Raw genomic sequence first — 25127 nt, 5'->3', positions numbered from 1 at the left:
TGGATTTTCCTTGCAGTAGAACAGACGTGCACTGAAAGTAAAGCTGAGATTTAGGAAGAAAGGAAAATAGAAGTTTAACATCTAAGCAAAACTAGAAACTACAAAGAACCAAACAGATTAGATTCCTTTTGGGGAGAGTGTGGCTTAATATTTCAGCTTTCAACCATATTCTTCTATTATCTTGTGTAGAGGGTGGAATCTACTTTGGGCAAGTATGGGAAAAACTGCAACACTGCAGTTGTAGGAAGTGACACATAGAGTCTAGTAAATAATAGTCAAAATATTAATTCTTTAAATATAAGACTTTTTAGAATGAGCTTAAAACATTATTTCACTATTTAATGTGTAAGTTAATACTGCATCTTCTCACAAAATTCTACATTATGGAACATAACATAGGCCCAGTGCCTGTGGGGACCCAGCGAGGCAGGATGGGGTAGGAATAGGCAGAGGGCATGCTGCAATAGACATAACTTCAGGACTGGGTCATATCTATCTTTTGGGGATCATTTGCACTATCACTCAAAAGTCTGTAGTAACTTGAAAACTACCTGTACTTGGGTTGGTTCATTTTATATCTTGAAATCTGTTTTCCCCCCCCCTCTCGCACAATTTTCTAATCTTTTGTTGTCTGTTGTTAACATATTCTATAAGAAAAGAATTAGGTGAAAATATATATTAATGGCTATAGGTAAGGAGATCCTGCGGATTTTACTCCTCTAGTCATTGCTGACTATAGGGTGTGTGTGTGTGCTCATCTCTGTTTCAAGGCCATTGAGCCAGTACTGTCTGAAATCATTCCATGGTCATGTGGCCAGCATGATGTCATGGAGCACTGTTATCTTCCCATTGAAGTGGTACATATTTATCTACTTGCATTTGCATGCTTTCAAACTTCTAGGTTGACAGGAGCTGGAGCGAAGACAGGAGATCACCCATCAAATGGTGCTTGGGTCTGAAACCTGGGCTGCTGGCTTTCCAGCTGGCAAGTCCACTGTCTTAACTACTGAGGCACTGCACCACCCTATATTAATGGCTATATTACCATTTATTTTATTCAGGGATTTTTTTATGCTTATATGCTGCTCTAAGCTTTATTATCTAATGGTAAAGAGTAAAAGTGTATACATTTTTGAATTTTGTATGCACAAATGCTCATTTAAACGAGATATTTGCTAAAATATGTAAAGTAGATAATAGTTCTTTAACACTTCCTTGAAAAGGATTTTTGCTTTAATGAAGGAGCTGGCCATCTGGTGTCCTCCTGCAAAAAGAAAAAAGAAAAAAAAGAATGCCCTGATTTATTTTTTATATTATAATGCACTGTTTTTTGCAATGTAACTTTTTAATAATAATAATAATAATAATAATAATAATAATAATAATAATAATAATAATAATGTCATTTGCCTAATTTAATTACTTATTTACCTATGGCTCAAGAAACACTGACTTTAAGAATAATTCTAAAAATTAAAATGATTTCCAAGCTTTCTTTATTATTGCAGAAATAGTTTTACAGTTAATACTAGTGCATGTGTATATAATTATTATATTTATATATTTCCGATCAACAAGCTGAGTGTCTTAGCCACTGAGCCACAAAAGGACTATATTTTTTTCCACTGTGCTTAAAGGCAGCATATAGAATCAGATATAGTGACTTTTGAATATGACCAGACCAGAATACCTCTTTATTTAAGGAATAGTAAAGCAACTAATAATAATTTTGATTCAAATTGCCAATAACAGCTGTTTATAATTTAAAATATGCTTTTTTTTACTTTTTATTCTCTCTTCTTACTTTGTATTGTTCCTCATAACTGGTATTTCTACCATTCTGTTCTAATTCTTGCTGAGTTATATATGTTTTGCTATTACGCACTCTATATGGGGCTTCCCCTGAAGAGTGTTCGAAGACTTCAGTTAGTCCAGAATGCAGCCGTGTGAGCGATAGTGTGTGTACCTAGATACACCCACGTTACACCTATCCTCCGCGAGCTGCACTGGCTTCCCATTGGTCTCCAGACACGCTTCAAGGTGCTAGGTTAAAGGCCTACATGGTATCGGACCTGGCTACCTGAGAGACCGCCTCCTGCCAGTTATCTCCCAAAGACCTATAAGATCGCACAGACTAGGCCTCCTCCTGATTCCATCTGCCTGTCAATGTCGACTGGTGACTCCCCAGGGGAGGGCCTTCTCTGTAGCTGCTCCGGCCCTATGGAACGATCTCCCTGTTGAGATCCGGACCCTTACTACCCTTCCGGCCTTCCGCAAAGCGACCAAGTCCTGGCTATTCCGGCAGGCCTGGGGCTGTTGATTTATCCAGCCCCATTCTAAGTTATGAATGTTGTGGAATTTTTAATGTTGTTTTTTATTTTTTGTATGTCCCCTCTCCCTTTTTTACCTGTAAGCCGCCCTGAGTCTCTTTGAGTGTGGGCGGCATACAAACCAATTAAATAAATAAATAAATAAATAAATTACATTTATCTAAATAAAAATATTAGAAAGATAAGCTTCAGATCAAATTGTGAAGTCCTGTGTTCTTTTAAATGGTAAGAGAATGATTTCCTTAAAAATTACCCAGTAAGGTATCTATGAAAAGATTTTTTTACAGAATAGATGTTTTGATTACACATTGGAATATGTAAAGATTGTTTCAACTTGAATGCAGCCAATTTGTACATTCTAGTGATAATTGTCAAGAGGAAAATAATCAGGTAAAAGCATGTTGCTAAGCCTGAAGTTAAGATGATTATTTTGGATATTAAAATGACTGTATAAACGGCTGGCTGTCCGCTAGCGATAATTTTAAAGAACAAAGGTTATATATTAAAAATGCATACATGATTCTTTTTCACTTCCAATGTACAGCAGTTCCATATGTTCTTTAAAAGAGGTAGCCCTCAACTTACAGCCATTCATTTAGTGACCATTCAAAGTTACAACAGCACTGAAAAAAATGACTTATGACCATTTTTCACATTTACAAACATTGCAACAGCCCCATAGTCATGTGATTAGAATTCAGACACTTGGCACCTGGCATGTATTTATGATGATTGTGGTGTCCTGGGGTCATGTGATCACCTTTTGCAACCTCTGACAAGCAAAATCAATGGACAAGAGTCACTTAACAACCAAGTTAACAGCTGCAGTGATTCACATCAACTGCAGCAAGAAAGATCATAAAATTGGGCAAATCTCATTTAACAACAGTTTTGCTTAGCAATAGAAATTTTTGGCTCAATTGTAGCCATAAGCCTAGGACTGCCTGTATGCATTTATCTTAAATGGCTTGCAAGTTAATATAATTCAAATGACTGGAATCCTTAAAGCATTTAAAAAGCCATGGTGGCGCAGTGGTTAGAATGCAGTACTGCAGGCTACTTCTGCTGACTGCTGGCTGACTGCACTATGGGAGTTCGAATCTCACCAGACTCAAGGTTTACCAGCCTTCCAAGATATGCGGACCCAGATTATTGGGGGCAAAATGCTGACTCTGTAAACCGCTTAGAGAGGGCTGTGAAGCGCTATATAAGTCAAAGTGCAATTGCTATTTTCACAAAAGTTAGATTTCAGAGGAATGTTGGGTGACATATTTTGCATAATAATTATGCTATATTTTAAAAATGGAAGCAGTTAAATAATATTTATTTTTCAGGTGACAATCTTAGCCCTGCCAAAGAATACACACGCTCAGGTAGCATGGATTCCCTGTCTTCTCAGTCTCCCACAACTGCTGCTCCTACCAGCCCTCAAGAGGCAGAGAAAAATAATCTCATAACTGACAGTGGTAATTCGTAAGTACTTATTTTTTTGTTTGAAAGCCTATCTGCTGTACCAAAAACTTGTAAAGTACAGATTTCTTGTTTTCTTAAAAGTATTTATAAGTACCAGAAATGTGAAAAGCAATTTTATTAGTTCCTTTTTAGGTTCAAAACAACAGAGTTTAACTTATTTCTTTAGATTTAATTATTAAAAATGATATTGCAAATTCTTGATTGCTTAGAGTCCCTCCAAAATTTCTTTTAAAACATTTAATTTTGTTTTAAAAAGGGACTTGTTACATTACATGCATTTTCAACATGTAGATAGTCAACAGTAGCTGAAATTATATTGGGTTCTTTTAGAAGTTTGTAGTGTATCGTCTTACATAGAGGGGAGCCCCTTAAAGTTACATGTTTACTTCATGATTTCTCATCTCTTTGGCAGAGGAAGGTAAAAGTTCTGTATATCTATTCAGTCCAGTCCACCTGTCCCTCAGCAATATATTTAATACCGTGTTTTATTCCTAATTATCACAGCAGGAGATAGCAGTTAGATGGTCTTGCTGGTTTTGGAAAAGCTAAGCAGGATTATGTCTGTTGAATTCATGTAGAAGAGACCACCAGAAAATCCAGAGTTATGGGCTGTACTGTACAGTTCTCCTCTCCTACCCCCCCCCCCCAAAGGTTAAGGTAATCACTTCCATATTGTTTCCAAGAAAGCTTTATGGACATATCCATGTAATCCCCAGGATTTATGTTCCTTTCAATATTTCAACCTGAGTCCTAATTAATCCATAGGTTTTCACAGGAATTTTTGTCCCATTAACATTTTGATTACTAATAATTTGCATTTAGGAAATTTTGTCAGGATGTTCCTATTTTAGAAATTACAGAGAAGCACAATGTATTTTTGTGATTAACATGAAGCTTTTAAGGAGAAATAAAGCATTTCCTGCAGAACAATGCTTTTTTCTTCCTGCACCCAGTAATATGCAATCTAAAAATTCACCTCTGTGTGCAATCATTTGAAAAAGAAAAAAAGTGGAATCACAGTGACAGCCACAGTGGAAGATTGAAGACTTTGCAGTTGCATAGACTTTTTTTGTAATGCAGCCCAGGGTAAGATTCTATTCTGGGTTAAGATTTACATGAAAAGTGCAATTCACTTTTAAAAGGAGTGAACCTTTTACTGCCATTCAGAACACCCAGAAGAAAACCTGCCTAAGCTCGTTGCTTATTAAAATTTTACATTACAATTATGATAAAGATCTCATCTGATTATGCTTTTAGGCCTTCTAAAAGCATTCTCCTCTTTCCACCATCTCTATAGTCAGTGTAATTCATACTTGGCAAATATAACTTTTTGCCTCATATCATATACAGATTTTGGTTTGACAAGTGTTCATGTCATTCAAAATAAGACAAATGAAATCCCATGTATTTAATACACCAAATTAATGACACAATATCAAATAACGTTAGAAGAAAAAATATTTAAAAAATCAATGATCTGTGCAGTGTGGCTTAATTCAAGTTTCATACATTTGAATGGAATGTACTACAAAGCATGCAGACGTGCTATAAAAGAGCTAGCATACAGTACATAATATTCTTTAAGGTGTCATTGCCACAGAGCTGAAAATTTATGTAACTCAACTCAGTACTGATGAAAGTCAAGGAATATATTAAGTTTTTTAAAGAAAATTATCAATGTGGCTAACAATGTTTTTATATAAAACTAGGATATAAATTACAAGCACAGTTTGAAAAACAATAGCTGTAAAATTTGTAGAAGTCTAAATTTGATAGAAGAGATTCATGTTTACAAAATCTTTACGTGCCCTATCTTGGGAGAACAGAATTGGTCTATCTCCAACATGGTGAAGAAATGATGGTATTGTCCAGAAGTAGAACAACAGGGCCTTTTCTGGACCATTTAACATGAGTCAGGCTACTAACAGGAGAGGGAGTTCTTTAATTCGGCATGTCCTAAGTCTTGTAGCACTCTAAAAAGATCAATACCAGCTCCTAAAATTATAGTACCTAGTACAGATCTTAGATCAGTTTTCCTAGGATTGTTGGATCACATCCCTTTTTTTCACATTTTACACCAATTATCTTTCATATATTTTTCAAGCATAATCCCTTGTGGGGTCTATAACAGTAATCAAAAAAGGATGTTAGCATGACTAAGCATTACCAATGTTGAGCTATCAGCTCAAAAAGAATTTTCCAAGGGTGCCCAGCTGACACCTTGAGTCCAATGACAACTGAAATCAAGTCAAATTCCCAGATTGTGAACCTGCTGTTTCCAGATGTACAACCCTTTTAAAATCAGGCTGAACCTTAGTCCCTCTATTCTAGTTCTTCTTTACCATCAGCACTTCTGTCTTAGCAGAAGGTGAAAAAGCATTTTTTAAAGAAATTATAATTACATTATCATTACAACTCTGTTTTCCTTTTTCATTTTTATTAATGCTAGTTAATAATTATTGTGCTGAAGCTAGTTTTTTGGTACCACTTTTTTGGGAAGGTAACAGTGCTCTGCGAAGTCATGATGGCCACATAACCATGGAAACGTCTTCTGACAGCACTGATACAGTGTCCTTGAATAATTTTTTAAAAATAAAAGTTATAAAACTGATGTACTGTTGTTAAAAGTGTGTTCTCCAAAACCCCATTCTTGCCCTTTGAAGTATACCTAAAGCATTTTCCTACCTTTTTTCTTTCATTACTGAAGAACCGTTTTTTAAAAATACGAATTTATATACAATACATCTTCCATTTTATATCATATCTATTTATACGACTATATAGAGCAGTTTTTTAATCTCTCTCTCCCTCCCTCTCTCTCTCTCTCTCACACACACACACATACATACACACACACACACACACACACACACAAACACACACACACACAAACACACACACAAAGGCAAGTACACTCATCAAGAAATCTCCAGAACCCCAAAGCCTACAAACTTGAAATTTGGCATGGATGTTCCTCTTGGCTTCTAGGTGCTTGCTAAGAAAGGATTTTTTGAAATGACCATCAGATCATTAGTATTTCTTATACAGTAATTAACACCCTCTGATGCTAAGGAGTTAGACATTGTACTCCCTCTCCCCACCGGAAAAGAACTCTGTTCCAACTGCCAGTTGTCTCACATTCCATTACCTCAGTTCAAACTGGCAGACATTCTACTCCTTCACTCAGGAGCAGTCTGGGGCTCCTTACAGCACTAAACGTTCGTATCTCACCAAAATGTCTACGGCTTCCACCTATGGAACTGCTTCTAACTCAAGGTGGCGGGAGCGATATTCCCTTATGAGTTTCTATCCCTCACCACCACTGAGTCAATGGATTGAACTGGGGTGAACTGGATTTCTGCTGCATTGCCTGATCACATAGTCTTGTCGCTAAGCACTGGTATCCAGCTAGTTCTCGATATATGCCCTTTCCATGATTAAGTTGAAATTTAAGATATGAAGATTGGAAAAATAAGTAATCAGTAGTTTGCTATTATAAATAAATGTATAACTAGATAAAATAAATAATTGTATCTTTATTTTTTAACAGAATTAAAATGTTTAACTTTTTCAAACTTCTCAAGAAGGATACCCAATAATATTCATCAACTTTATATTAATTTTAGATATTTTTTATTATTTCTTGGTCTTATAAATTTTTATTGTGTTTTATGGGTAAGAAAGTCCTTATTGAATTGGTTTCAGCTTTAGCTGTATACTATATTCATACTAGTTAGTGTCTGTTTATCAATCTTTCTGTCTGTACTCGATCCATCCATCTCTATGCTTAAATAGATTAAGAAATAGGTATGAAATATTGTCATGTTAGTATATCTGGAATTTATCAACAATATGCTACTGCAAAGATCATACTGTAGATACATGCATATTTTGATTTTTGTCTGTCTTAATTTTTCTTTAATCAAAATAAATAGCCACTGACATTAAAATATAAAATCCAATTATTACCCAAGTAATATTGGTTAAAGAAAAGTCATTATCTTATTTATGTATTTATTATTTTATTTGACAGCATATGTTCCCACACAATGTAAAATACTTCACATGCAAGAAACATTTACATCTTTGTTTCTTTATTCAGGTTTAATAGAATTGTGGAATTGTGTGCCTCCTGTAAACAAAGAGAGGTTATGCTGTTCTGTGGAACAAAATACACTTGCCCAAAAGTTGGTGTAAAATCTTTCCTTGGCCTTTGTCTTTCGCATTCCTTGCTCACTGATTCTTGAGATAAAGGAATTCTATTTTGCAAAGTTACCTTGGCAACAAGTCAGATAATATCCAATAAACTTTCTTTTCCAGTATTTAGTTGTTGAATATCAGTTAAGAGTCTAATTTAATTTTGTCAAGTTTCCAAGTTGTCCTTTTGAAAATGGAATTATACCTTATAATTTCTCCTTGTCGAAGAAAAATGACCAGCAAATAATCTTTTCTTCTTTAATAGTTTTTCACATTCATCCTTAATTACTATTTTTTTCATATAAGCTACCATATTGCTGTTTAATACTTTACTTTATTATAATATTTATCTTCATGAATTACCAATTCATAAGCCAAGTACAGGAACAATTTCCTTTTTTTAATTGCTGAATCTCAATCTATTTTAAAAGGGAAGTGGGGGTATTTTTTCTAATAAATATTTGACAGCAGACAGACTCTTTTCATACAAAATGATTTCACAATACTTCCCCCCCCCAAAAAAAAAAATAAGGGTATTCTTTGGCTTATTGCTAATTATGAACATTACATAAGAAGTAAAATAAAAATAGTATAGGAAGTAAAATAAAAATAGAATAGAATAAAAATAATTAAATACAATAAAAAACTTGAGGGCACACTTGCCATTTTGACTTTTCCCTGAACTTCTCATATATATCTGGAAACATACTTTTCTCACTAGTCTAACAAGGTTAAATATTTCATAAAGCCAAGCTAAAAGAAGTTTGATACCGTGTTCCCCCGAAAATACGACCTGTCCTGAAACTAACCCCTTGCCACATTTTTCTCGTGGACAAAAATATAAGCCCACCCCTGAAAATAAGCCCCCTGGACAACCCACCCCTCCAGCCAGGCAGAGCACTGCTCACCGACCTAGCCGTATCCCGAAGGCGTCAAGCTGCGGGAGCTAGGGGGAAGGCGCTCACATTGCTTGGTGCCTTCAGGACACCGCTAGGTTGGGGAGTGGCGTTCTGCCTGGCCAGACAGAGAGTCTTCCACCATCCAGCCTACAACCATAGAGCGCACTCCTAGAGCGGCTGCTGCTGGAAGACTCAGCAGCCGTGTTTTTGGAGTTTGGAAGCTGGAGAAGAAGTTATGCTCTAAGCGCAGCAGGGGCAGAACAGGCACTTGCGCAATCCCCCTTTCCAGCTGGGCAGAACTCCATGCACTGACCTAGGGGGTATCCCAAATGTTTAAAGCCGCGGGAACAGGGGAGCGGGCAGAGCGCCACGTGCCTTGGCGCCTTAGGGATACTCCTAGGTCAGTGTGTGGCGCTCTGCCTGGCTGGAGAGGGGGTCACCTCATGGCTGCTTCGCCCCTGAGGCTGTGCCCGGTTCTTCCTGAGCCAGTTCGCAAGGGAGCAACTGCCCGGCAACCCCAAAACAATAAGCCCTCCCACTATAATAAGCCCAAGGCCATATTTCGTGGAGCAAAAGAAAATAAGACCCTGTCTTATTTTCGGGGGAAACACAGTAGATGTTTAAGAACCCATATCATAATGACTGAAGTTAATAATATCATTGATTTTACAGATTTTAGAACTAACTAGAGGTTGCATTAAAATCATTAATTATTTGCATGAAATTATTTCAGATCCAGTGAGGTTCATTCATCAATGGTTTCCTGGATAAATCTAAAGTCAACTACGGCACAAAGTCCAGTCACAACAAACCTATCATTTTTATTTCCGTCCTCTGCTACAGAGACTGACAGACCAGTTGGAAGGTAATACTGGCATATTAATTTTTTTTTCACTGTACTTTATCTCTTATTACATAACAGAAACAGGATTGCTCTTTTCTGTTCTAACAATTAGTATGAACATAATTGTTCTTTGATAGTTAAACTGTTTATAGTCATAATATGTTCCCATTCATAATTCAAAGCAGAATAGGCATAGACTTTAAGGACAAGATTCAACTCTGGTCACATTGAATGATTTTTTTTCTCTTTCTCAGGGTCAATAATATATTAAATACTATAATTTGCTTGTAATTTCCCAGCCAGTCCACTGAAAAGCCCTCTGATCAGTCATGTCTTAGTAAAAAAATATATATGGAAGTCATGCCCCGTAGTATGCAGGACTGAGAAAGGAGGGTGAGAATACTGAATTGTATACCAGTCTCATTTCAGAATGGGAATGGGAAAATAATGGAATATTTTCCCCCCAAAATTCTTTCTTATAGATAAAATAAGGAGGCATCACATAACTTTATTTTGTTACGACAGAAAAATAATGAGATCAAATAAATTTTACCAAATGTTGCTAAGGATTTAAAAATGTTGCATTTTAAATTCCATAGTTGGAGGTAATTGCTGAAATAAAAAATGGTATAAAAATTGAATAGTATAATATAACATGAGGCAACATCTTCATTAGCCCTTCATTAATGAACTTTAGTTTTCACTTAATGATGGTAAGTAGGACTGGAATTTCCAGTATTAAATGATATGGTTGTAAACTCAGGTGTTACGTGAACCTGCTGCTCAGTGACAGCAGTTATGGCAATCCTCAATTACCATTATTAAGCAAGGACTGCATTAATCGATTGCAACTTCTGACTTCCAGCCAGCTGTCCCATTGACTTGGCGGGAAACTGGCAGGGAATGTTGCAAATCATGGTTGCATGACCACAAGGTATTGGAATAGTGTAATCAAGAGGTGGGTGCTGATTACCCAGATTGTTATCACATGACCATATGAGCCAGAACCTCAAGAACCAGTCATAATTACTCTTGCCAGTTGGAACACTGGTTGTTAAGTGAGCACTGCCTGTAGAGTGACTTCATATATTTAATGAGAAAAATCTGTATATGTTTAAACGTTCCTTTTGCAAGTACTAGGATGTGTTTTTTTAATTCATATAAATATGACAGTTATACTTTTAAGAGAAAATGATTATAATGGTTTTCAGTTTCTTCATGCTTAACAGCCAAAATGCTATTTTTATTTAATGTGTCAAGTGCTACAGTGAGTATATCCTAATCAGTCTTTAATACAAATTTGATTTTTAGCTACAGTTAGTATCAAAAAACTATGCAACTACAACTATGCCAACTAAAATGTAGAAATAATTTTATTGACTTTCAGTAAACAGGCTCCTGCATACTTCCTCATTTGCTTTAGGGAAAGCTAATTATGGGCAAATCCATAAAAGAAAATGGATGAATAATGCTGAAAGATGTGCATAGCATGAGTGAAGCCCATGCTTCACTCAAAACATTAATTCTCTCCTGAATAAAAAATTTAACACTACCATCAATTGAGACAGCAGCAATTCCATGTTTCAAATGACACTTGGAACAAATAGGATTATTGATTAGCCGACAGAAAATGCACTGACAATTTCAGCAGACCAAGAAATGCAATCATAGGTAGATGAAGTCTTTGAACCATAGGTTTCTTCTTGCGCTGGTCTTGCATCTTCTGCATTAACTGCTGATTATTGTTTTTGTAGATAAATACACACACATACACACACACTGATGATGGCTGTTTTCTTGTATGACTAGAATCATTATTTCCTTTTATTGTCATGTAAAACTGAGGGCTTGTAAATAATTGTGCAACTTTTCTCCCCCAACATTGTCAATAGAAAAGCCAGGGCAGTATATCCATGTGAAGCAGAGCATAGTTCTGAGCTGTCTTTTCAAACCGGTGCAGTTTTTGAAGATGGTAAGTAGTTATCACTTTTATAATCCTACAAATAAACCCATCTTTTAGAAAGTGGACATGCAATATCACATGGTCTCCCTAAATGGTGATTGGCGCAATACATGCAGCATCCATTGTAAGCATATGTGTTCCTGAGCCAATGTCTGGTGAAGCTTAAAAAAAAATCGCATTAAGACAATCTGTGCACAGCTTGGATTTAATCTTTTTTGAACATTTAAGGGAACATAAGGATTTTTTTCATGCAACTGGCCGGTGGATCAAAGTAGAACTTGAGAGATAAAAAGAATTTAATTGGAGATCCATATTAGCCATGGTTTTACCTCTTACTTTGTTGCTACATTGTAAAAATACTTTGTAAGGATGCAGTTTTTCTATTTACATTTCCTTTTAACCTACAGCAGTTTTTCGTAATCTAGCCCTCTTAATCCGTAGATTTCTAATTATTAGCCACACTAAAATGGAAATCCGGAGAGCTTCTGAAGCAAAATATCTGTAAGATACTAATTTGGGAAAGATTTAGTGAAACTTTGTAAAAATGAACTACATTTTTGAACATACAATAGTACTTTGATAAAATCAATATTCATTCAATAAATGCACATTATAGTTATAAAATAGAATAATAGAAAGTAAAAAGCCATATTATTTTGAACTAAATCAAGGACTTTATTTGAAATCCTATAAATTTAGGAATTATTTTTCTTTTTTTTAATTTAAATTATTTTATTATTTTAATTATTTTAAGAGTTTCTTTCTCATGCTTTCCATGTTCTCAGAGCTGAATTGTTATATTTTTCCCTTAATGGTTCATTACTCCCTTCCCAGATTCCAAGGCCAGTTCTACAGTTGTTCATTGGAAGTCTTGTAGTTCTAATATTTTCTATCAACTCCAAGTTACCTCTTGTTGTGATATGTACATGCTCACTTAGGATTCCTTTTATACAACATTGAGTTGTACCTCTCAAATCCCACTCTTTCATAGAATGAAAGAAATACCTTGAATTTGAGTAAAGAAAAAAAATGGAACCAAAACAGAATACGCTTTTCAACGACTTTTCAAAATAATTGTTTTCCTATGTTAAACTTATTCAGAACAAGAAAGCAGGTATTTACTATAAAGTGGCTTTCAGGTACTATGAAAAGGAATAAATTGATTATTTCACAGTATTAAGAAAGAAGGAGTAGATTGTCCCAAATATGCTTTTTCAAGTCAATTGGACTTTCTTTGTTTTTCCTTGAAGATGTTTTATTTCTCATCCAAGAAGCTTCTTCAGTTCTTGCTGAATGGTAGAGAATGGAAGAATTATTCCTTGCAGTTGGCAGTTGAGTGCTAAAATAGATAATTGAGAATCTCCATAGACAAGAAGTGGGTTGATGATGGTAATATGGAAGATCTTTAGGTCAATCTAAAGTAATATATTTTTATAGCTTTATTAGAGCATAGGTATGAGCAAAGATGTGGTTTCCTTAAAAAAAATGCATCCCAGGCTTTCATAAATATAGGAAAGTCTGTTAGGGTGTATATATAAGAAGAATGTTTGTAGAGGGCTATAAATGCTTAAGAAAGCTCTATGTACTTATTTTTTGTTTTAGTTTCACTATCAAGAATTTTGGAATCCAAGATATGGTTGGTTAGCTGGTTTAACTAATTTCATTTCAATAACATTTGCAGAACCATCTCCAGTTGTTTCTTGCCAAGTCCCACACGCTACAGAGGAGATATGATCCAGGTCCCCTTCTTGAAACAGTATAATCTGATGGGACCATATGGCATGCCTGCTCCATTATGGTACCTGTCCTGTGGAACAGTGTTACACCCTGAGATTGACTAGTTTTTACCTTCCTAGTCTTTAGGAAGTCCTTGAAAACCTAGATGGTTCTTCAGGATGTGGATCAGGATGTTGATATCCTGTAAGGTGTGAAATAACTCGTGTCCCCCAATTGAATGCATTAGTCTTGTGACTTGTTAGTTGTTTTACAGGGTTTATTATATTTTGTTTATTTTTATACGTGTGTGTGTGAGAGAGAGAGAGACAGAGAGAGAGGGAGAGAGAGAGAGAGAGACAGAGAGAGACAGAGAGACAGAGAGTTTGGCAGCTGTATAAGTATTTTCAATCTATCAATCAATCAAAATAGCATTTTATCTAAGTTTAAAGTCAGTTTATGTTTCTAAATCCTGAGTTGACTTAGCATTTATCCCAGAAGCAATAAGAATGTCCTGTGTGGGTAGTTCTACTTTTATTTTGTCATAGAAGATTTTATTTTTTGTGTTGCAAAAAGAAAACATTTCATAAGAGAAAACAAACATCCAGGATGACTTGATCTATTAACCACAAGCAGCAACTCTTCTTTTAATTCAAATATTCATCCATTGTCTTAAAGGTGGCATTTCCAACTTACATCATTCAGCTTGCAACTGAAAAAGGTGCTTCTGTAACATAGGGCAATCATATATTATGATGCTTCTTTTTTTTCAAAGAAGCTACATGCCTTCGTTATACTTGTCTTCTGCCAGAAAAGATGGCAATTGGCTCAAATACAAGAGAAAGCTAACACTTCTATATCTGTAGACTTAATTCCCTTTTTGGCAGTTGTTAACTGGTGGATAGCAGCAGAAACAGTAATGAATTACACATCAACTGTTTGCATGCCTCTCTTTTTTTTAAATGTAAAATCCTGAATGCAAGCTATAGCACATTGGTAATTTTATAATGAGAAAAAAGGCAGGGTGGTAGTGAGCATTAAGGGGAGAAAAATTCTTCCTGATAAAGAATATTTTGTGACTAACCATACTTGTCCAATATCTGTTACATTATATCAGTGCCCAAACTATCACCGGTATATCTCAGAATTGCTTTGTGCTCCAAGTGGGTGCCTACTCTGAGGTAATAGATTAGATAAGATTATAGCTTTATTGATTAGCCTATAGGCCATATCAAAGCACAAGGTTCAATAGATTTTCCCATTCCTGACTGACTTCATGAGTTGTTGCTTGGAGAGTCAGCTGAGGTCCCATGACAGGATGGTTTTGGCTAAGGCAGTGGTTCCCAAACTTGGCAACTTTAAGACTTGTGGACTTCAACTCCCAGAATTCTCCAGCCAGCTCTGGGTAGTCTTAAAGTTGCCAAGTTTGGGAACCACTGGGCTAAAGAAATGATGGAAACATGAGGCTAATTTTGCTTTTGTCCTGGTGGTCTCAGATTCTGGTGATCTCAGATTGGCCAATTTAAAAAGTACCTACTATCATTTATCTCCCAGGAAATTGTTTTGAATCAGTCTCTCCCTGTATTTCCAAATATGGTCCCTGACTTCCTACTGGGCATTATTCTTTTACCTCAAAAATAGAAATAAGAAAAGTTTCTCATGAACTTAATCTTTTCATCATCCTAAGACTTGGCAAAGTATTTACATTTTTTAAAACAAGTTAAGGCGGATTAAAAAAACGTGGAAATGATTTATTTTTCTGCATGAACAGAGAAAAGGGAGCAGAGGAAAAAACCAAACATATTTAAAACAGAAATATGCATCCACCCTGTGGTTGAAATAAGTGAAGTTCATTTAGTCATTTTGCCACACACTGTATTATTTTTGCTTATAGTAAATTAAAAAATACCCTTTTCTATTATTGTTATTCCTTCTTCTGTTCTTCTGTTCTTAGTCTGTTTACCATTAAGAAAACATGGATGCTATAGTTGAGTCTTGTCAAAAATTACCCTATAGACAGATTGCCTCTGAATCAAAAGTAATAAAAGAGGAATTAAATATGTATTTAGTTGCTTCAAAGAGTTCTCTTAAAAGCAAGTTTAGTTAAAGGTGTGGTTTCTTGGCATGTGAGTTGAAACTTCTGTAGTCAAATCTATGTACAAAATTGTTGTTGAAACATGTGGTTCACAAAGGAAGAATTTAATAGAATGCTTTCAGGCATGTCAGACCTTGTGTCTCTTCCTCAAAAGAAGAAAGGGAAATGCATTTAAGGCCCTATTTAAATTCTCCCTTTGGAAAATGGGAGTTTGCATCCTTGCACTTGTTTCCACATCATTAAAATTACACCAAAAAGCCTTCAACCTTTGATTCAAGCTACTTCAGCAATGCCTTCAGGAAAAGATGGCTGTCACAAATGAGATTCAGAAGCAAAGAGACTTTCCAAATGTCATATGAAGTTTTTATGCAAGACCTTAATAGCCTAGGATAAACTATGTTATGTTTCCCTGTGTTACCAGAACTACATTGCTGAATAAAAAGAAAGCTTGTGCTTCATAGATTGCCAAGGGCCACTTTTTGAGCCTGTTGAAAGGTAGGATTTAGCACACGCTTGTGGCATCCGGCTTTCTTTTAGCATGGTGGTTTAATTTATCCCTTGTCCACGTGGCTTGGTTTTTATCTGGTAATTACTTAAGCCAGAAATAGATTGTATCATCACAGTCTTATCTTGCCAAACTTCTTGGAAAGCCAAAAGTAGGAAATAGGTTCTTTCCTGTGTTTAGAGACAATTTTGAAAACTTACTTTCTTATTTATTATTTATTAAATTTATATGCCACACATCTCATTGTTGCAGTGGTGATAGATAAAGTGATAAAAAGGTTAAAAAAGAAGTACAAAAAGTAAGCTTAAATAATGAACTAAAAACCCAGAGGACAGGTGATTGGAGGATGGACGGAGATCTTTTCTGTATCACATCAGTCAGTCCCAGCATAGAGCACCTCTACCAGGATTCCTGGTCAGCAGACAAAGCTAGGTTTTAAGGCTGTTTAAGACTAGAAGTGTGGAGGCCAATTTCTATTCCAGCAGCAGAATATTCTAGAGGGCAAGGACCACAGCAGAAAAGCTCTTCTCCTCAACCCCTCCAACCAAAATTCTTTGGCAGACAGGATTCAGAGTAGGATTCTTTCACTGAAGTGAGTGTTACAGCCAATTGAAGTGAGTAGGACAGGGGTGGTATTCACTTACATTCCTTATAAATGTGAGCACGCATGGGTTCAGCCTTCCGCGTATGTGCTTTGGCTTTAAAAAGTGTCTATATGAGTTGCCATAGAGCCGGGGTGGGTGGCCAGGGCCACCCACGATTTCAGCTACCAGTTCAGGCAAATCGGTCCGAACTGGAAGAATACTGCCTCTGGAGTAGTAGAGCCCTTCAGATAGCCTAGATCCATGGCTTGCCTATACTTACCCACTAATGCATACTGTTTTCTAGTTCAGTTTTCCCCCTAAATCCCAAAGCCGTTACCTCTTGTTAAAGTTGTTTTTGGCAGCACATGTAAACATTTTTCAAGACATTCTGTTTCTCAAGGGACAATATAATATATGCTAATCTATCACTTTATCAGCCCCAACTTGGAGCGTTTATTTTGTTTTGTTGAATATATTATTCAAACCATTCAGCCCTTTGACTTCGATAAGGTCACCTTTCTTGTCTCAATTGTGACAGGATTGGACAGCTTTGCTTCAAATTGATCTGCTTATTTTAAGTTCTACAGAGACATCATGCTTCTTTATATCCAGTTAAAGATATCAGGGTAAATCCTCTTTGAAGGTTGCATCTTTGATATATCTTTCCATCTTCAAGACTTCTTTGTCATCTAATCTTGCAAAAGTGTTTCATTTGTTAGGAGTGCCTGTTGCCTTTTATGCTGATGGGCTTGCTTTTTTTCTGACAGTATCTGGATTTGCTTACCAGTATTATGGAAACACTATATAATCAAAGCATTTCTCTAAATGGATAAAACTTATTATGTTTTAAGTGATAAGACAAACATGTTTCTGTGGGCATAAAAGACACTTTATAACAGTAACAGTTTCTTTCTGTATTACTTGATTGATATCACAAAGTCAATTCAAACATAATCACTCTGCCTTAAGTATGTGCTCTTTCTTCTGTTCTTGTGTAATATGAACACCTGCCCTCATGTGCTGACCAGAGAATTTACTGTCATCCAAATACATTTTAATTGATGCTCTTCATTCAGCATGAATTCATATACTCCACCTACGCTTACCATTTGCAAGTGTTTATGCTAGTAGATACTTGGGTTTCGTGGTGCTTCAGTAGACTCAAGCAAATGTTGAATGTTGGATGACACTTTGTATATGTACATGTGATTTTTCTTATAAAAATATCACCTCCAGAGGTTCCAACTGGAGAGAAAAATATGAGAATGTACAATGATGAATTAAAATAGCGCAGTCAGAAGACTATTCCTTTTCCTTCACAAATCTGTCTGCATCATTGTATCTACATGTATATTATTTTAAGTTTTTTTCCCCTGAACAGAATTGAATCAGCTATGGGAAGGATCCTTTCAGTAATTCCCATGCAGTATAAATTATGTGGAATATCAATAGAATGGCCTTTTCTATATTGTGAAAGAAAAACAAAGAACATGCTGTAGTTTCTCTTACATGGTCTGGGTCTTCTGACATTTTCTTCATACCATGAAAGGAATCAAGCCTAAAGAGCAAGATAAAAAGCACTGACTTTTAAAAGGACCACTGCATCCTTTTTGAGGGTGAAATACTTTTAAAACAAGCTCTTAATGTCCTATGTTCTAGTCAGCTGTTGCTCATAGGAATCCACAGTTTTATTCCCATCTGTGTATTAAAGTGTATTAGGTGAAGTAAACAAACAAAATTTATTGCAATCATTGATCAGGCACAAACAAACAAAAAACACAGTTTCCAAAACAGGAAGTAAAAACCACAGTAAAACCTAATAATTAAACTGGTGTGGACAAAACATAACAGATATTGCTAACCGTAAAAAATGTAGCCATGTTTATGACAATAAAATCATATTAATTGCATAGTAACAGTTATATATAAAAAGGATCTGGTAATCTGGATATCTAGCTAAATTGAGAATTAGTATCTGCAGCTCGGCATCTTTATAGAGGAAGCATTACAGCAAAATGGGTCAGGAGCAACTTCGCCACAGAGCCAAAATCTTTTGTTTCAGATGGGATACCCTGCAACTTCCCACAGGTATAGCTCTTGGGAGGATTTGCCTAAGTTTGACTCTTTGAATTTGGATCATGTGATTTGGCAAACCTGGAAAAAGGTGAATGACTATCTAGGAATACATCTTGGAGTTTGGCAGTGGCATCTGATTGATTTCCTAATCCTGGGCACGTTGTTTAAAAGCTAACCCTAAGTATTCATATACTATCTTCAGGATTGTATTAAGCAAAAAAGCATAGCACTTCAGTATTTCATGCAGTGTCCTACCCCAGAATTAAATGAAGTCAACACTAACAGTCAGAAAAGCTCATGAGAAAAGAAATCGACTTAACATGTAACAGAGGATGAATGTCCAAATATAAGCTTCAGTGTTGATCCCACCAGCCTCATGAACAAGACCACAATTGGAACAGATTGTGGGACTTGAAATTTGTTATTTAAGAATTTAGATGGGACACTTTAAAAGATTGGAAGAGCCAATTAGGTTCTGAACAAAGGTTGGGCCTGTAAATTGGCTGAAAATAGTGCACTAGATATGAATAATGCATTGCTTGTATAATGCAAGACTTGTCTGCATTTTGGAAGACCTAATCCACATGTGCCCTGCATTTATTAATAGCATGACATGCTATCTGTAAATTCTCAAAAAGGTGTTAGTTACCAAACAAGAATTTTAGAACGTTTGCTTAGTACACACTGTCAAATCTTAGGTTCAAGCTGTCAAATCTAAGCCAAATCACAGTATCCAAAGAGTCTAACTTAGGCAAATTTAATGTCCTTCCAATAGCTTTCCTGAGGGGAAATTACAGGGTGTCTGATTTTTCTTGAATAATTAAACATAAGTGCTGATGCACTACAATATGCAGGTAAACATGTAAATCTTGCTTTAGATCATTTTGTGTCTGAGATAACAGTACTGCATCATTTGCATGTAGGAGAACTGCGGTATTGCTATCATTCAGTTTTGGAGGATGATGAACTAGATTATTTATCTTGGCCACAAGAGGACTCAGACATAGCCTGAATATTAGTGAAGCCAAGATACATCTTTGCTTCTACCGACAAAAAATTCCTTAGCAGCAGAGATAAAAATAAAGTGGCTCCTTTAATGAATATGTTTTTCATAATTTCAAGTGTAGTAAGTAGAATATTTTAATATCAAAGAGAATTGTTAATTAATCTCTGATATTTACCAAATCTGTAAAACCATTTGTCCTTTAATAGTCCTTGAGAAAAGGATGCCTCTCTGCCCATCTACTTAGAATTCATTCAGATACCACAAAACCAGTTAATATGTATCACTAAACTTCCATATGCTTTAAATAAGTCTTTAAATGAAGAATTGAGAGAATAATGCATCTTTTCTATTGCTCTACCAATAACTTAAAATATCAAACTGACAGTGCATCCATCAAATTGACATACTGCCGATAACAGCCACTTAATATAACCATTAAATTACTGATGACATGAATCACCACATCCATAAAGGAAGATTCTCTTCTGTCCATTTTTTCTCCATATACTACTCTCTTTTTAATCTCTCCTGTATTTATTCTCCCTTCCTTAACATATTTCATATAAAAAGTATTGACCGGAATCAGGTAATATCTTCATTCTCTTTTAGCTAGTTTACCTGTTATTATTGTTGAGGAGGGTTGGATTGAGGGTTGGACTTGGGTTCAAAGAAACAAATAAAAAGGGAGAATTCGGATACCGCCACTATTCAGGATTAATACAATTGCTATGCATTTTTAATTTCTTTTAAGATACATTCCATAGAAAGATTCAATGTATGATTTTGCAACCATTGATATAATGTTTGTGTCATTATACCAAAGGAAAATTATTCTTTATTTATTCAGTATTAGCATTTGAACATGACATCAAATAAGAGAATCCCAAGACAAATCAATGACTTTTCTTTAAGCAGCTACAAGTCAGTCTGCTACCACTATAGTTTATTCTTGTTATATTTTATTCTGAAAAGAGAATCTGTTCCACTTTGCAAAGTGAAAGAAAAAAGTGCTCAATTGCTTCCTCTTGAGACATTTCATTTATAATTCATTTTTGCTGGGTATTTAAAGTGCTTGAACTGTTGTCTTTTTCAAGTCTTTTAATAACTTAGCTTTAATATCTTAAATATAACTGGAAAATTTGAGTCATGCTCCAAATCTTTCTCAGAGGTGCAGTGAATACTTTATAAGCAAAAGGGTCCAGTGGCAATCATTAGATTTTTCAAATAATATAGTATAAGTGCTCCAACTTCAAAGTATTTTAAAATATTTTGATTTGCAACAGTATTGTGATATATTAGGCTCGCTGATTTTTATCTTACCATTTAGATCTGCAAGGTCAGAAAGTACTACTAATTCTGAATATTTCTGTTATTTTTTAAAGTATTTTAGTTATCAGGAATCTGGTATCACTGTTGTCAACTAATATGTTTTATTAAAATGCATAAGCTTTCATGAGTTGTAGTCACTTCATCAGAATGGCTAGATAGACCCAGCTTTAACGTGGATAAAGGAATGGATATTATTGAGAGGTTATTGTCTTTGGAGGAACATGATATGCAACTGGGTCAGTATGCATTTTTATGGTATGGGAAAAACAGAATACATGGTTATTTTCAGAGACACTATGTAAGAAATGGTTTATATATAATATGGGAAAAGGTGAAAGAAAAGCATTATATGGAAATACCAATGTGGCTTTCAATGGTGGAAGCTTTGACACACCCGAATATTAGTAATATGAGAAACGTTATTAGATATAAAGATATATTAACAGTAAGGGGAGAACTAAAACAGAAGAAAGAATTAGAAGAACAAGGGATTGATATAGGATGGTTTAAAGAAATGCAAATACAAACAAGATATGAGAAGGACGTTAATGAGTATGGTTTTAACATAGAAAATTCGGAACTAGATAAGATACATGGGATCGGATGAAAAAATGATTTAAAAATGTATAGTTACTTACTCAGAATAAACTTAAAAGAAGAAGACATTAAAGAAACAATGATAAGATGGGCAAAAAACTTTAGGTACATAATAGAACTAGAAAAATGGCAACAATTATGGGAAAGGAACTATAAATTAACAATGGCGACAGCATATAAAGAGAAGTTGTATAAAATGTTTTATAGGTAGCACATGCAATCAGGCAAATGTTGGAAGTGTCATAAATTGCCAGGATCATATTATCACATGTGGTGGACTTGCAGAGACACAAAAAGCTATTGGGTTAAAATACAAACATGGTTAGAGAAAATGATACATGAGCCCATAGAGTTTAGACCAGAGGTATTCTTATTGGGTATTCTACCAGAGAAATATAGTAAAGAAGATTCATATTTGACTGTACAGATAATAACAGCAGCTAGAATTGTATTTGCACAAAATTGGAAAACAGATAAAATCCCATCAGAAGGAGAGATAATAAAGAAGATATTATATTGTGCAGAAATGAACAGGTTGGCATTGAGAATAAAGGACAAAGAGGAATCGGTGTACTACAGGATATGGGGGCGATTTTATGATTGGTTAGAAAGAGAAAGGAACAAAGTATAAAACAAATAACTCGGACAACACATTATTAAATTAGGGGGGAATAAGAAAGTATTAAACTCCAAGTATACAAGTGAAAAATGTTACAAGTGGAATTATTATTAGAAATAAAATGTAACAGAGAAAGTATTTTGTATGAAAATATAAAGTTGGGATTGCTGAAATGCCATCCTGAGAACGTAAATAAGCAAGGGCAACAACGGAAAGGAGGAAGGATGAGGAAGGAAAGGAAGAAAGGATAAAGCAGAGGAAGTAAGGGAGGGGAACTAAGTGTAGGAGAGAGGGTAAGGATGAGAAAAAAGGAGGAGGGGGAGAAAGGGGGGAAAAAGGAAGGAGAGGAGGAAAGAAGAAAGCAAAGAAGGGAGGTTGAGAAGACAGAAGGAGCAAAATAAGATGGAGATAAGGGATGGCAAGAAAGTGACCCAAACTGTATGCTATATATTTGTAAGAAAGGAACAATAAAGATTAATGATAAATAGATAAATGTAAAAGTAATTATAAGACAGTATATTTGTGAATGAATTTGAAAGAGAAAAATAAACTTTCTAGAAGAAGAAGAAAAGAATGGCTAGCTAGACAGATATAAAATTTAAATCAGAGTAAATCCCTGATGAGGAAAAAGGTTGGAGATTAGGATTATGGCATGTAAAACAGATTGCATCTGCCCGATGGATTACTAATTAATAATAGTAATGTGTTTAAAACTCATTGTGTTTATTGACATGTTCTAAGATTGCCAAAAACTTTAGATATATGCAAGTTCAGCAGTTTCTTGCTAAGCAGTGAACTTAATCCTGCTTTTCCAAAACAGTTTCCAATATTACTTTGGCCTCATTTGGAGACCTGGTGTCAAACTTCTGTTCATTAATTCCTTGAGGAAAAATTGTCCAGTTTGTTCTACATAAAATCCAGAAGGTTACATTGTTTGCAGATGATGGAATATATCACATATGATGGAGAGTATGTGTAGATTCCTTTAATCTTGTACATGTATTTGTTTGGTGATCGTGTTGCTGGTGTAGATCAAGTAGCAAGTAGATCTTTGGGATTGTGGTGCTGTCTCCTCTATGTTTGTTGTGAGAATCTACTTCAGGTTCACTGTACATCTGATAAAATCAGCTGAATATTATAAAAGCTTATGTCTTTTAATAAAATAAACTCTGTTAGTTGGAAAATATGAACCTTCTTCCTCTTAATTTTTTTGCCACCATAGACTTATATGATTCTTCTCTCATACAATTTCAACCATATATCCTATCCATCACTATACTTTATCATTAATTGGTGTTCCTGGAAAATTGAGATTCAAAGATTGATTTTAATGTGTTTATGTGAAATATTGATTGAACAATTTTGGAAAAGTTTTATAAATTATGGATTAACCCAATTAACATGCATTTTTCTTCTCTTTTTCTGTGTTCTTTAGTGCATCTTTCACGAGAACCTGGCTGGTTAGAAGGAACTCTAAATGGGAAGAGAGGACTCATTCCGCAAAACTATGTCCAGTTTCTTTAGTTTTCTTCTGAATGCTTGGAAGGTGTACATGGTATCCATGGCTATAGACAGATAGACACTGTATATTGCTTTTCTTGGCTTCAGAAACTTTTAATCAGTAAAAATTTGAGATTAATATCTTAATCTGTATAAAGATTTAACAGTGCAGTTGCATGTAATTTTATATGGAGTAGGAGAGGAGGAGAGAAAGAAACAGAGAAGGAAATTTAATTTTATAAATAATACTTTGTAAAGATTTAGAGTTATATGTATGTTTGCATGTTTGTAAGAACTTGAATCAAAAAGCCGTTTAAATTGTTATCCAAATACCACTTTAAAAATACCATAAAACTGTTTAATCTGCTTTTGTATTTTAAACTTGAGAGGTATAAAACTTTGGAAAGTGGACTCGAATAACTTCTTTGCAAATACAGACGAAAACTGTTGGGAAAGATTCATATGGCCAATTCATTGTGAAGGTTGTAGTTGATCTAAAAAAGGCAAAGTTCTTAACATTGAGCACAAGTTCAGATGACTTCAGGAATGCAGCCATGTAACTTACTTTGCAGCAGTATGGAAGTGCTTTGCTGTTGCCTTCTGGGGATTTCTTTTTTTTTAAATTTCTGCTGTAATCTCCAATCCAATTCCTGAAGGACTCCATCTGAGTACACCAGGCTGGATCCAGTGGATTAATTGTGAATGGTCTTTTGTTTGAAAATAAATAAATCAGATGGGAAAAAAATGCATTTAAAATCTACAGAAGGGATGAATCAAATGTAATCTTCAAATGTCCAAAGTATGAAAATAAATCTATATAAATTATGCAGTTTCACTTAAATGTGTATATACTGTGGAATGCAAAAGCTTAGGCAACACTGCATGTTTTGGTTAATAACTAGGTGGACAAAAGTTGATATAACTTCTACACCCAAAGCTAAATAAACATTTTGCAGAAAATTTAAACGCAGACTTACAAATTCAAAGACAATGAAACAGATTATGATAGGTGCAGAAGTTTGAGTGTTCTTTTAGTCAGCACTTTGTAATACCTCCTTCAACAGGAAAAACAATTTTTAGATGTAGACAACTTTAATTTGTTCTCTTTGTGCCTCTGAAGCATACACTGCTATTCCTTGTAGAATTATTGTAGCTCAGAATTTTTCTCAGGATTTCCTACATGCATTGCATGTTTGAGAACACCTTACAGATTTTCCATTATAATGAAGTCTGGAGAATGTGAAGGTACTTGAGGAACCTTTCATAGTAATTTACAGTCAGTTTGAGGATGTATGTCAGATTATTACCTTATTGAAATCTCCATCCTCAATTTAGTTTCAATTTCTTTTATGACTGGATATTATCTTATGGATTATATTGATGGGTAATTGAAAGTT

The 25127-nt window shown here is 35.0% G+C and overlaps 1 protein-coding gene across 5 annotated transcripts in view; it reads left to right on the top strand.

Annotated features, from left to right (window-relative positions):
- Positions 1-24555, top strand: part of ARHGAP10 (Rho GTPase activating protein 10) — a 106951-nt gene extending 82396 nt beyond the window's left edge. For all 5 annotated transcript variants that reach the window (XM_087724326.1, XM_087724325.1, XM_087724329.1 and 2 more), the window contains 4 exons: positions 3665-3803; positions 9633-9764; positions 11636-11715; positions 23666-24555. In XM_087724326.1, the coding sequence (XP_087580452.1) occupies positions 3665-3803; positions 9633-9764; positions 11636-11715; positions 23666-23754 (440 nt within the window). In that variant the 3' untranslated portion in view covers positions 23755-24555. The remainder of the gene's footprint in view (positions 1-3664; positions 3804-9632; positions 9765-11635; positions 11716-23665) is intronic.
- Positions 24556-25127: the final 572 nt, after the last annotated feature.

Source organism: Thamnophis sirtalis, unplaced genomic scaffold (genome assembly GCF_051295495.1).
Source record: "Thamnophis sirtalis isolate CommonGarterSnake01/CBP01778 unplaced genomic scaffold, rThaSir2_p1.2 scaffold_10, whole genome shotgun sequence".
Lineage (NCBI taxonomy): Eukaryota > Metazoa > Chordata > Lepidosauria > Squamata > Natricidae > Thamnophis > Thamnophis sirtalis.
This window is presented reverse-complemented; position numbering and strand designations above follow the sequence as displayed.